We start from the raw sequence: 12,685 nt of genomic DNA, 5'->3' as shown, positions 1-12,685 counted from the left end.
TGTACAGGAGTATTTCTGTTTACATTAAGCGCCATCTAATGTCAGGGAATGAAATTGCATGTTCGCTCGGCTCATCGTCAGCGAAAATCGCCTGGGTGTGAACACAAAAAACGTGGCGAAAAACGCTGGCGAATAACGCCTGGCGAATATTCGTCCCGGTGTGTACGGGCCTTCAGGTGCAAATAAAACCGAAAGAGGGGGGGCCCACTCCATACGGCAACCATAGGAGGGGGGCCACTGCCAAGTAGCCCCCCCAAGGCGCATCGCAGGCTAGACCCAGTTCATATTCTGCACACATGTTCCTGTATATTATTCCAGCCACTATGTATTTTTTAAGACAACAATTTTCACATATGTCAAATGAACTAACAGATTGAATTAGTTCTAAAGTCTGTAATGGAAAGGAAAAGATTATAAATTCTTGTTGGAATAAAACCAGTTTGTTTAGAAGAAAAGAATTGGAAACATTGTTTTGATAAAAATGCAGAAACAAAAAAAAACGTTATTTTTTTTCTCCTCTGTTCAGAACTGTGTTTTAAATAAAGTTTTTATTGACCAGCCCCGCCCCCTAGCGCGAGCTTCTTCTTGGTCACGCGGAATGGCTCCTTTGAAATTCTGCGCGAATGTGTCGTGGATCTTCACGGAGGTGCCGGACCTGAGCAGGCGGATCCAGGCGGCCGCTGCCGCGGGCTTCCAGGCCGTGGAGGCCGCCTGGATTCTGGACTCGAACCTGCAGGAGCTGCAGAGGGTCAAAGAGTCCGCGGGCGTGGAACTGGTGCTGCTCAACACGCCGCCAGGTGAGTCCTGGCTGCTGGTCCCGAACGTACCTGCGGGACGGGGAGGCTCTGAGGGGTTTCTGGTGGTTTGCAGGAGACCTGAAAGCCGGGGATCTGGGTCTGGGAGCGGTTCCTGGCAGAGAGGCGGAGTTTAGACGCGGTCTGGACCAGACGGTGGACTTTGCTAAAGCTCTGAACTGTAAGAGGTGAGGAAGAACTAGTAAGAGGAGATGAAGCACAAACAAATGCTGAATAGCCGGAAGCGACTCTGCAAATCCACATCTGGATGTCTGACAAAAACTGGAGGGTGAATTAAAACCAGAAACAATTTTTATTCATAAAGCTGCAACTCCGTTAATTCTAAATATGTTTACGGATTTAGTGGGCGGGGCCAGCTGTGGTCTACAGATGATTGGTTACAGCTGTGGAACTTGAGTCGCATCGAATGATTAAAACAATGAGTTATATAGTTATAGTTATATATATAGTTCATATGAGTGATAACTCATGGGATTAAACTCACTTTTTGATAAGGTCACAGTCTGACTGCAGACAGTTGGAGCCAGGACCATTTTAAGGTGGATTGTGTTGTTAACTACATACAGACCCTTAAAAAAATTAGAATATCACGGAGAAGGGTATTTATTTCCACAATTCCAATAAAAAAAAAACTGGTCAGAACATAGATTCAGAGCCCATCCATCAATTTTCTTAACCCGTTATGTCCCTTGTGGGATGACAGGGTTGCTGGAGCCTGTCCTGGTCACTGTTGGGTGAAGGCAGAGTACACAATCACACACACCTGTACACCAAGGGACACTTTTAGAGTCACAAAATAACCTATGAAGGGTGTTTTTGGACTGTGGGAGGAAACCAGTGTGCCCTGAAAAAACTCACGCATGTACAAGGAGCACATGTCCCAGCCGGGATTCGAACCAGTGCCTTCTCACTGTGAGGCGAGACCACTGCACCACTGTCTAATGGAGGATGAAATCTGCATCTCCATCCGGATCCTCAACACTGGGAATCCTGAAGTTCTTTAGAACATTCTGCTAGACTGTTGCAGTGATTCTGGATTGAAGAAAGCAGAGTTTACCAACACCAGCGCCGGACAGTACAGCCCAAATCACGAGTTAACTTCACTCTGGACCTCCAGCAGCTCGGGTTCTCCTACTCACCAGTCTCCAAACCGTTGGACCTTGATTCCTAAATGAAAGATACTTTCCTTGTTATCAGAGAACAGGACCGTAGACCGCTGGGCAGAAGTCCATTCCTTGACCTAAGAGAGACGTTTTGGTCCAGACTCAGATGTGTCTTGACCCAGAAACCCGACCGTTGTAGCCCGTGTCTTGGATGAATCTGAATGTCTTTGAAGCTGTTCCTCCACCTCAGGGCTGCACGATATGAAGAAAACTCGCGATATGCGATATTAGTAATTAATATTGCGATAACGATATAATTTGCGGTATATAAACAATTAGCAAAACAACCAAAAATATTATTCCCATTCCATTACAACAGCTTAAAAATTATACTAGAAATGACCCTTGTTGACATAGGAGGCGAACATACAACATAATAGGGCGCCATCCGATAAGTTAACGTGAAGGGGTCCATATGATTGGTCAAATGCAGAAAGGGATTCTTTCAATCTATTAAACACTTCAAGATGCCATAAGATTGTTTGGCCACATCTAAGGTAACCATTTATTGCAAATTTGCTGTCTTTTGCGATATGCATATTGCACAGCTTGATATTGCGATAACGATAAATTTGCGGTATATTGTGCAGGCCTACTCCACCTCATTCCACTCTTTCTGGATGTCTGCAGCGTCTTGAATCTGTTGATGATCCGGTCAAGCCCACAGTCGTCTCTCCAGAGCCTACATCACACGGCGCTCTGTGAACAGCCAGGAACTTTGGAGGCTAACCCAGACTATGGAGGGGATCAATGATGGTCTCCTGGCTGGTTGTTAAGTGAAGAGTCCTCCACCTATTGAACCAAACTGAGAATGTAATGACATCTGGAGAACATCTGTGCAGGTGCTTTGAGTTTAGTAGATGATTAGTATAAAACATTCATGGTCTGCAAAATGTTGGCATATTTCTCCACAGTATTCTCATTTTCTCCAATCTTATTGTAGATTTTATAAAAGGGAACCCCAGTTTATTTAAAAATAAATTCTTGAAATCATTAAAAATGTGGTCCCTGAATCTATACTCAAGTTAATTTTTTGATAGAAATATGGAAATTAATACACTTTTCCATGATATTTAATTTTTTGGGAGAGGGTCTGTATATTAGTGGACATAATTTCTGACATCATTCATAGTTCTGCGATGACATGGGATGAGCCCCCGAACAGGAGTTTTCTCCTCCCATTTCAACAACAGGTTCATGGGAAAATTTTAAATTTTACAAATACATTTTTGATTTTCATAAAATCACATCCCAGAGAATCGTCATCAATGAGAAATAAGGCAAAATATATTGAAAATATCCTTGAAATTGTTGTAGTTCCACTAAAGACCACTGGAGGCAGCTTGCTGAAAGGAACACTTCTCCATAGACTTTTATGTTAAAAATCTAACTTTACTCCAAAAATAAACTTGTGTAAAATCCTTTGTACTTCAGTTCTTGTGGTTTGTTTAATAATAAAAGCAACAAAAATACCATCTTGGACAGTTGAGTCTCCCCAGGTCATTCAGAAATATGGCGACAGATGTAAACAATTATAAATTCAGCAGATAAATTCAAATTTCTGCCACAGCACTAGCGCTCATCATCATCTATCAAAGGAGGCGTCGACGTCTTATTCAGACCGTGGAGCGGCGAGCTCCTTACACGTGGGAGCGGCTACAAATGAAGCCATTTTGGGAAACGGTGGTTGGTGATTTTACAGAGGAGCTGTGGATCCAACTATTCTGCATGACACACTCAACTTCTGATGAGCTGTGTGATGATTTCCCACCTCATGTGGTGCCCGCTCTGCAGTGGCCAAGACGGTCAGTTCCCACCAAGAAAAAGCGTTTCCATTGCAGCTCTGCCAATTATGTCAATTTTGATACACCTCAATAATCACCTCCTCCAAAAAACGTTTTTTCGATCAATGTGATCTTTTTCGAAATTGCCGTGTTTCCGTTAAGTTAATTTATTATCGCAAATCCAATTTGTGCGATTTCATAGTCAACGGAAATGCAGCTATTGTTTTTTTTTTAAAAAGAACCACAGTTATAGGTGTATAACCATGAACCTAACAACAGTGACAGATGACCCTTCAAACTGCAGACTCAGCAGATGAGCAGGTTTGCAGGACAGAGTCCAAACTTGTGAAAACATTATCAGAGGTTTGAAACGACCAGCTCAAACCTGCAGATGTTTGCAGTTTCGCGTTTTCCTGAAATCCATTTCAGAAGTCAACAGAATTGTTTTTACTTCATTGTGGACAAACATGCAGGGATTTTTTTTTTTCTGTATAAGTTCAGCGTTTGTCCTTGCAGAAATGAAGGAACCTTCAGCTGCTTTAAACTGATCCTGCTGTCATGTTATATATCTTTTCAACTAACATCAACTTCAGACTTTTCCAATACAGTTGAGGTTTATAAACCTCTGGCTGCGCTCTAACCTCTCACCCTTTCCTGCTAGGGTTTTATCCATTGGATATGGAGTGTAATGCTTCCAGATGTAGTAGCAGGTTCCTGTCAGAGCAGGTCGCTCTTAACTGTTAGGGTCTCAGCAGAGTTTTGGAGCAGATCCTGAACATTTGTGTCCTCCTGCAGGATTCACCTGATGGCAGGAAGGATTCCTGCAGGCTCCTCCAGAGCATCTGCTGCCCGGGAGATGGAGGCCGTCTTCATACAGAACCTCAGATATGCTGCTGATGTCCTGCAGAAGGTACCTGCCACCCATCATAAATAACAGGGGTCCATTGGGGATGGTACACTCCTGCATACTAGTTTTAAAGCCTAAATGATGTGTTCGACATCTGTCTATGGAAGTTAAAGAAGGTTCATATAGTTCTCTGGCCACGCCCACTTCCTTAATGATTCATCCTTTTCTTTTTCTTCTCCGTGTTGATATCCTTTTTTCCGCCATTACCCGATGGCTTCCTCAGTTTTTAAGCTTTTTTCAATACATCAAACAAAGTAATTTTTATCTTCCTACAGCCTCAGATTATTTGTGTTTTTGTACAGCGCCTCCATAAAAGCACAGAATCACATTTACCAAATTCTTTTGGAGTATAAGTCAGGTTTTCTTTTGCAGAAGGGGGCAACTTAGACTCATGTGCAACTGTGTTTTGTTTTTAGTAACCCTTGCTAATGTGTTTGCCGTTTTTCCACTAACAACCACTAGAGGGTGCTGTAGGTGAGTATCAGTATTTGCTACTGACAGCAATGACGAAGAAGCGCTGCTCAGTCTTAAGCCAGGCTTGACAGAGATGTGACCACACAGAGGATGAAGAATTCAACGGATTTAGGAATAGAGTATTTTGTTGACTTGTTAGCGTGTTCTTTTAAAAATATCTGAATTTTTGTTTTCATATGTTGCGCTAACCGCAAAAAAGTTGGCAGAAAGATCGTGATGTGTTACGACTTTAGATTTTTCTTTCGTATGAACATGTCCATATAATGATGCGATGATTTTATGATTCTGCACATCATCATCATCATCAGCGGGCGTCAGTGTTGTTCTGAATGATCCACAGGAGGAGATGACCGGACTGATCGAGCCCATCAACACAAGAATCACAGACCCCACTTACTTCCTGGACTCCCCTCACCAGGGTAAGACTGACACTTGAGCTTCAGGGGGTCAGGTGGTCTGCTCTCTCTGGGACTGGTGTTTGTTTTCGTTCTGGACGGAGATCTTGTTGTTGGAAAGGTTGAACATTTTCCCTCGTTTTGAACAAAGCTGATGCCTGACAGAGATTCCTGTCATCTCTTCTGCAGCGGCAGAGATCCTGGAGAAGGTTGGACGGCCCAACATCAAGCTGCAGATGGTGAGCGCTCGGAGACCGAAGAGGAACTGTGTCGAGTTTCGGTCAAAAGCATAAGTATGCACGTGCACTGGAGCAGAACTGTCCTCATAAAGTCGTGCTCCTCACAGACGGGTCCTCTGAAGCATTAAGGAGCGTAAACACACATCCATGCGCACCCCTCCCCTCCCTGCTCCTGACATGTCGCGTGATTTTTAACATTTTTTAACTTGTCTTTTTAAATTAATTCATTTATTTTAGTAGGTTACTGACATGAATTTGGAGTCACTCCTGTTCCTTTTAAGCCTCGTTTCCACTAAGCGGTCCAGTTCAGTCCGGTCCAGTCTAGAATGGTCCAGGCAATCCAGGTGGGGGTTTCTACTTAAAGTTGGACCGTCACGGCAAATGCGGTGGTGAAGCTCATAACGACAATGGAGGTCATCCAGCAGCTCATCTTCTCCTCTTGGCTTTTGGTTCTTTGTATCTACAAAGCACTTCATGTTGTTTGAGAGAAGATTGCAGAGGGCGAAGAGGAATACAGCCACTTTCTTTTCTCGTAAGGACCTTCTGCCAATCAACAGGTTTCAACAGTAGCTCCGCCCTCACTGGTCCGTTCCATTTTTCTATGGGCGTGCAACCAACAGGGGCCCAAAAATGGTACAACTGGGTCCAGTTTAAAAGGTCCATTTTATAAGGGAAACATTCAAAATGCTGGACCGGACCGTTTTGTATTTGGTCAACTTTATTGTCTAATCACAAAAAACAAGCAAACACAAACAGAATTGTTAGAATTACAAAATAAAAAAAGAACTCACAAAAATAATAATGTAATATTATTTACCTGGTAGCATCTCATGATCCCCCTGTTGATAAGATTAGATTACATAAAACTTTATTCATCCCACAATGGGGAAATTCTCTTGTCTTCAGCAGCAAAAAATACATTCAGCAATCAAACAGCAAAAAAAGTGGATTTCACAGAGGATAAAGTGACCTTGAGAACAACATTATAGAGAGAACAGAGGAACATCTGTAAAAACTGCTTTATTTTTATTTTGTTTTTTTAACAATGACATTTCTCTGACCTGGATTTATTTTTGTCTATTCTTATATATGTAAGAGATTTTTATCTCCGGGAAGCACTGTTCAGACAAGCAGTTGTACCTCTAATAGCAGCACAGGCTTTGCTGGAGCTCTTCAGTCTGTTTGTTTAAGGATCATATAGATTCACGCATTCAAAAAAGTCAGGATTCAGAGTGGAAACAAGTCGAGGACAGTTCAGCTCCAGTATAAAAGCAGAATTATGCTCACACGATTTTTGACAGAACATGGAAAACATAAGGAAGCAATACCGGTAAATTGTCTTATTGTCTGAACTGCTGCAGGACCTCTTTCACTGGCAGATCATGGATGGAAACCTGACTCAGAACATGCAGAAGTACTTACCTCTAGTTGGTGAGTAACAGACCAACCACTGGTGAAGCCTTCGTCACAACTGTCCTTATGGGTGGATACAGGCAGTCTGCGGGTGAAAAATGGTCAAACCTGCATGGAACACGTAGGTCAGCAGGAAAAAGGAAAATCATAGACTTCTCTTTGATCGAAAATGTTCATCCACATTTTTTTCTAGAGGCATGTTGTGGGAGACGCATGATGGGGAGAAATGTGATGGTGTCCATATTTAAGAATAAGGGAGGTGTGCAGAGTTGTAGCAACTACAGAGGAATAAAGCTGATCATTCATAAACTGAAGGTAGGAGAAAGAGTAGCTAAAGCTAGACTAAAAGCAGAAGTGAACATTTGTGAGCAGCAGTATGGTTTCATGCCAAGAGAAAGCTCTACAGATGAAATATTTGCTCTGATGATGTTGATAGAGAAGTACACAGAAGGTCAAATAGAGCTACACTGTGTCCTTGTAGATCTGGAGAAAGTTCATGACAGGGTCCTCAGAGAGGAACTGTGGTATTCTATGAGGAAGTCTGAAGAAACAGAAAAGTATGTTGTAGCGGTGCAGGACATGTACGAGGGCTGTAAGACAGTGGGGATCTGTGCTGTAGGGGTGACGGAGGAGTTCAAGGAGGAAGTGGGATTACATCAGGGATAAACTCTGAGCCCCTTCCTGTTTAAAATGGTGATGGACAGGCTGACGGATGAGGTTAGACAGGAATCACTATGGACTACGATGTTTGCAGACGATATTGTGATTTGTAGCGAGAGCAGGGAACAGGTGGAGGAGCAGCTAGAGAGGTGGAGGTTTGTCTTTGAAAGGAGAGGAATGAAGGTTAGTATCAGAAAGATCGAGTACATGAGTGTGAAAGGTGTCCAAATCTATGGTGAGACCAGCCATGTTGTTAGCCCCAGAGACAGTGGCACTGAGGAAAAGACCAGAAGCAGAGCTGGAGGTAGCAGAGATGAAGATGCTGAGGTTCTCTTTGGGAGTGACCAGGATGGATAGGATCAGGAATGAGGACATCAGAGGGACAGCACATGTTAGAGGGTTTGGAGATAAAGTCAGAGAGGCCAGACTGAGATGTTCAGACATGTCCAGAGGAGAGACGGTGAATCTATTGGTAGAAAGATGCTGAGTCTAGAGCTGCCAGGCTGGGACCAGTGGTCTGAAACGGTATATTAAATTTACAATTACATTTAAAGTTTTACATAATGACTATGAGACTGCTAGACACACCTCTGCTCACATTAAGTTGCAGCCCCTCCTCTCGACGACTTTCCATGTGCCTAGACAATCCAAAATCCTGCAGCACCAGTACAGGTCACCCCCCTGTATGGGTTCATGTGACTAAAGCCTAAAAACAGGATTAAATGAAGGATCCGTCAAGTTCACGTAAACTGCTATTTCAGGTCACGTTCAGGTGGCTCAGGTTCCTGGTAGGAACGAGCCAGATAGTCCTGGAGAACTGAACTTCAAGTACCTGTTCAACACGCTGGAGAACCTGGACTACCAGGGCTATGTGGGCTGCGAGTATAAACCTCTGGGTGAGCGCTCCTCTCAGTTCTGGAACTAGCAAACAGTCAGGGTGTGCTGATCCTGTCTGCTCTCTGCAGGCTCTACAGAAGGCGGTCTGGGGTGGATCAAGGAGTACTGGGCTCTTGGTTCTGAATCTGGAGGATCGAGCCTGAAGCTGTGACCCAGGTGCTTCCACTGGTTCTGTTGGGGTTTTGCAGTTGAAGAAAAAGGAAAAGTTTTGAAGATCCAGTCCAGCTAAATGAAAACCTGCAGGATTTAAGGATTTGCTGTAGATCTTTCCCAAAATGTTGTCAGCAGACCCAAGCCCAGTTAGCAGATCTGAGAAGTTCTTTGTCTGACCTTCAGACTAGCGCTCATGTTCTACCACAGATAATTTTGCTCTGATCACTCTGTCCAATTAAACTAGTCTTTTCTTAAACAAATATATAATAAAGTTTAATTTTGAGATGATTACAGTGTCTGTAGCTGTAAAACAACAGAAGTAAACAAAAGTCTGGGTCCTGAAGGTCTGTTGGAGAACTCCTTCAGTGGATCAGGAACCGCAGAAGCTGCTTGCCCTCCATCCATCATTGCCTGAGGGTCTTTAACCGACTCTTTAAAGTTAGAGCATTCAGTCTACGCTGAGCCTCCTTCAGGAAGCTGGAATCTCCTTAGGAGAAGCTCAGACGTCGAGGAGGAACTCTGAGCTAGCTGCAGAAGATTGGATGCATAGGTGGTGAGGCATTAAGGGCATGTCCAACCCGCAGACCCAAAGTGACTCGGGCGAACACCTCAATGTCCTGAATCTGAACCCAGGACAGGCAGATGCTTGGATTTTTGTTCACAATGCAAAAGCTGCTTAGTAGTGCTACTGAAGTCCAGCTGCTTCTCTGGTTTCTCTTCATGACTCCTCTTGAGTAGAGGTTTTCATCAGGTCCTCCAGATTTTCTGAGGGACTTTTAAGAAAAAAGGAGGAAAACCGAGAAAATGTGGGGAACATTCAAACTGTTGCACATTAATATAAATTCTGAGATATTAAAACGACTGGGTGAAGCAAAAGTCCCTGTCCATAATGCTGCCACCACTGTGTTTTCCACAGGAGTGAAAAGATGTGAAACAATCTCCTGGGTTTTTTTCCTCTTTTTTTTTTTTTCCTTGGCTGGTCAGACTTCTCCCTTGTGTTATCTTAGATGACCCCACCCTTTCATTGACGTGTTCTCCCTACCATGACAAAGGTGGATAAAGGTGGAAAGATTTCATGTAATCCATGGACACCAGTGAAGATCACAAATCATTGAAGAAAAAAGGTTCAGCGCACTGTCTAGTGGGTCTAGATGACCCAACTCCCAACGTTGTACCAAGGATAGCACAAGGGTTACACAGGTTTCATTTTTAGCTACATTCAAACCAGGCATGTGATACGCATTCATGAATGTCCCTTTAAAACCCATGGCTCAGCCCATGGTGTTCATACTGGACAAGCAGGGGGGGTGACTGTTCTTTTTTTTTTTTTTTTTTGCTACTAGTGAATGTTCACAGCCAGACTTTTTCTTTCCCAGCTCTATTCTCATACTCAAATCCAGGCCGAGTCATACCAAAGGCTCTAAAAATATGGGACCCAATGCCTCCCTCCATTAACCCTTGTGCTATCTTAGATGACCTCACCCTTACATTGACGTGTTCTCCCTACCATGACAAAGGTGGATAAAGGTGGAAAGATTTCATGTAATCCATGGACACCAGTGAAGATCACAAATCATTGAAGAAAAAAGGTTCAGCGCACTGTCTAGTGGGTCTAGATGACCCAACTCCCAACGTTGTACCAAGGATAGCACAAGGGTTACACAGGTTTCATTTTTAGCTACATTCAAACCAGGCATGTGATACGCATTCATGAATGTCCCTTTAAAACCCATGGCTCAGCCCATGGTGTTCATACTGGACAAGCAGGGGGGGTGACTGTTCTTTTTTTTTTTTTTTTTTGCTACTAGTGAATGTTCACAGCCAGACTTTTTCTTTCCCAGCTCTATTCTCATACTCAAATCCAGGCCGAGTCATACCAAAGGCTCTAAAAATATGGGACCCAATGCCTCCCTGCATTAACCCTTGTGCTATCTTAGATGACCTCACCCTTACATTGACGTGTTCTCCCTACCATGACAAAGGTGGATAAAGGTGGAAAGATTTCATGTAATCCATGGACACCAGTGAAGATCACAAATCATTGAAGAAAAAAGGTTCAGAGCACTGTCTAGTGGGTCTAGATGACCCAACTCCCAATGGTAAAGTGCCTAGGATAGCCCAAGGGTTAAGGGGTGGGATTGGGTGGGTTAATCCACCAAATGGTTCCCGAGCGGAGAACAAATTTCACACACCTAGGTGTGTGACAGCTGGATACCATAGTTTCTCATCTGTGATCAATTTTCAAACAGCACATACGTGACTACCAAATCTGAGTCCTTGATTAGTCAAGTTTAACCTGGTTCAACTTTCAATAGACGTGCATTTAGTATGTACAGCCTGAAAACGGTAGTAGATGTGTGACATGAGTGTTTTGATCGTGAAATCCTAGAACGCGCGTCTATGTGCGTTTACATAGACTTTTCATTGAGAGTGGTCGCTGGAATGTGCGTTGCAGAGGGCGGCATGAACGTAGCTCCAGAGGCAGATGATTGGTGCTTGACACACACAGACTGAGAGCACGCTCTTTATTTACACATGTACAGGCTGGAATAGATCTCCAAGAGCCTCACAAGCTGCGATGCCACAGACCCGGTTCTGCTCAGTCCAAACATCGGATCAAAGAGAGCCTCTCGCACCCACAAGGGTCATTGGATCAAACCTAAAGCTTAAACCGTTTTTGGGTACTGGCTGGCTCAGGAAGTGACCTCAGACAGTTCAATTCACAGACAGGAAGGCACTTGAGGAGGCAGTGAGGTGAAAACGAATCGCCCTGCTTCGCTCCTGAAGGCACCAGATCCAACGTGCATTTCACCGACTAAGCTGTACAGGTGAGAACTGGATCCTGGTTCATGCACAGGTTCAGTGGCTGAACATTAAAAGAACAAGCAGTGATTCTTGGAGTTTCAGCTGAGTGCATTCATGTTGGTGCATCAAGACGCCAACATGAGCCCGGGTGGGCTCTAAAGCAGCCCGGTCCATAGGTTATAGCAGGCTGTGTTGATGACAGACTCCAGGTGGTGGTACATGGACACCAGCTGAGGGGGGGGGCTGCTGCTCGGAGCAGGCTGTGCCGGCAGAGGCTCCCGAAACACGACCTTAAAACTCTGCAGACAGAATAGTTTACAGAGGAGCTGTCATCCACACATCTGGACACCAAGAAATTCAGGAATGATTTGAAAACTCACCGTTTTCCCAGATGGATTATCCAGAAATACCAGAACAAAGCAGTCGGTGAACTTCTGGTTCAGAACCGCCTGGAAGAGAACCACAATCCAAAGTCCAACATTATTGTAATGTCCTACAAATTTAAAGAGTTTTTGGTCCAAAAACCCAGAAAAAGGGGGTTTTTGGCCTTTAGAGTCACTAAACTGATCTCAGGTTTAAATGCAAGGAAACATTTTTAGAGGAAACTTCTGGAACGCCCCTCTTTCATCTCTGCAGTGTTGCAAACATCTCCAACACTTTCAGAAGGATGCATTTGGTACTTTCAGATTAGATTACCACATCATCGATAATCATTTGCTCTAAAACCTTTTCAAAGACCCAGTCCGATCATCTTTTGAACTATTTTCAAAGGGTTCCTAGCGATCTAATTATAATTACTTCGTTTTAGGCTAAATCTAAAAATCTGTGTCTTCATGTAGAACATAGTTTCTGCAGAGCGGCATGAGTTATGCGCGGTTTGGAACAACCCCGCCCCCCTTCCCCTCCCTCTATGTCACAAATACGCTCTTACTGCTCCTGATTCAAAACAATTTGACCTAAGAAATACTCAGAAATGCAAG

At 43.7% G+C, this 12,685-nt stretch overlaps 2 protein-coding genes across 8 annotated transcripts in view; one reads left to right on the top strand and one right to left on the bottom strand.

Annotated features, from left to right (window-relative positions):
* The first annotated feature begins 550 nt into the window (after nt 1-550).
* On the top strand, nt 551-9,188 carry hyi (hydroxypyruvate isomerase). Its single transcript, XM_004067655.5, has 8 exons — nt 551-797; nt 871-982; nt 4,558-4,672; nt 5,484-5,562; nt 5,728-5,777; nt 7,139-7,208; nt 8,612-8,746; nt 8,816-9,188. The coding sequence occupies exons 1-8, from the start codon at nt 599-601 to the stop codon at nt 8,896-8,898; spliced, it is 843 nt and encodes a 280-aa protein (XP_004067703.1). The 5' UTR covers nt 551-598; the 3' UTR covers nt 8,899-9,188.
* A 2,223-nt stretch (nt 9,189-11,411) lies between these two features.
* The window catches only part of szt2 (SZT2 subunit of KICSTOR complex), a 62,379-nt gene continuing 61,105 nt past the window's right edge, over nt 11,412-12,685 (bottom strand). For 6 of the 7 annotated variants that reach the window (XR_013655491.1, XM_023954046.2, XM_023954049.2 and 3 more), the window contains 2 exons: nt 12,086-12,154; nt 11,412-12,004 (listed from right to left, as the gene is read on the bottom strand). Coding sequence is in view for 6 of the 7 variants with exons in the window: in XM_023954046.2 (XP_023809814.1) it covers nt 11,861-12,004; nt 12,086-12,154 (213 nt within the window). In the remaining variant the exon portion in view is untranslated. The remainder of the gene's footprint in view (nt 12,005-12,085; nt 12,155-12,685) is intronic. The other variant, XM_078945685.1, reaches the window with a different exon arrangement.

The sequence above is a fragment of the Oryzias latipes genome, chromosome 4, assembly GCF_053564925.1.
Source record: "Oryzias latipes strain Hd-rR chromosome 4, Olatipes_Hd-rR_3.1".
NCBI lineage: Eukaryota > Metazoa > Chordata > Actinopteri > Beloniformes > Adrianichthyidae > Oryzias > Oryzias latipes.
The sequence above is the reverse complement of the archived record's forward strand: the minus strand, read 5'-3'. Positions and strand labels throughout refer to the sequence as shown.

Bases quoted from the DNA above. Each gene is read 5' to 3' on its own strand.
- hyi (XM_004067655.5), top strand. From the start codon at position 599: ATGGCTCCTTTGAAATTCTGCGCGAATGTGTCGTGGATCTTCACGGAG. The intron at 5,563-5,727 runs GTAAGACTGACA...TCTCTTCTGCAG, and splicing joins CCTGGACTCCCCTCACCAGG to CGGCAGAGATCCTGGAGAAG. The intron at 5,778-7,138 runs GTGAGCGCTCGG...GAACTGCTGCAG, and splicing joins CCAACATCAAGCTGCAGATG to GACCTCTTTCACTGGCAGAT.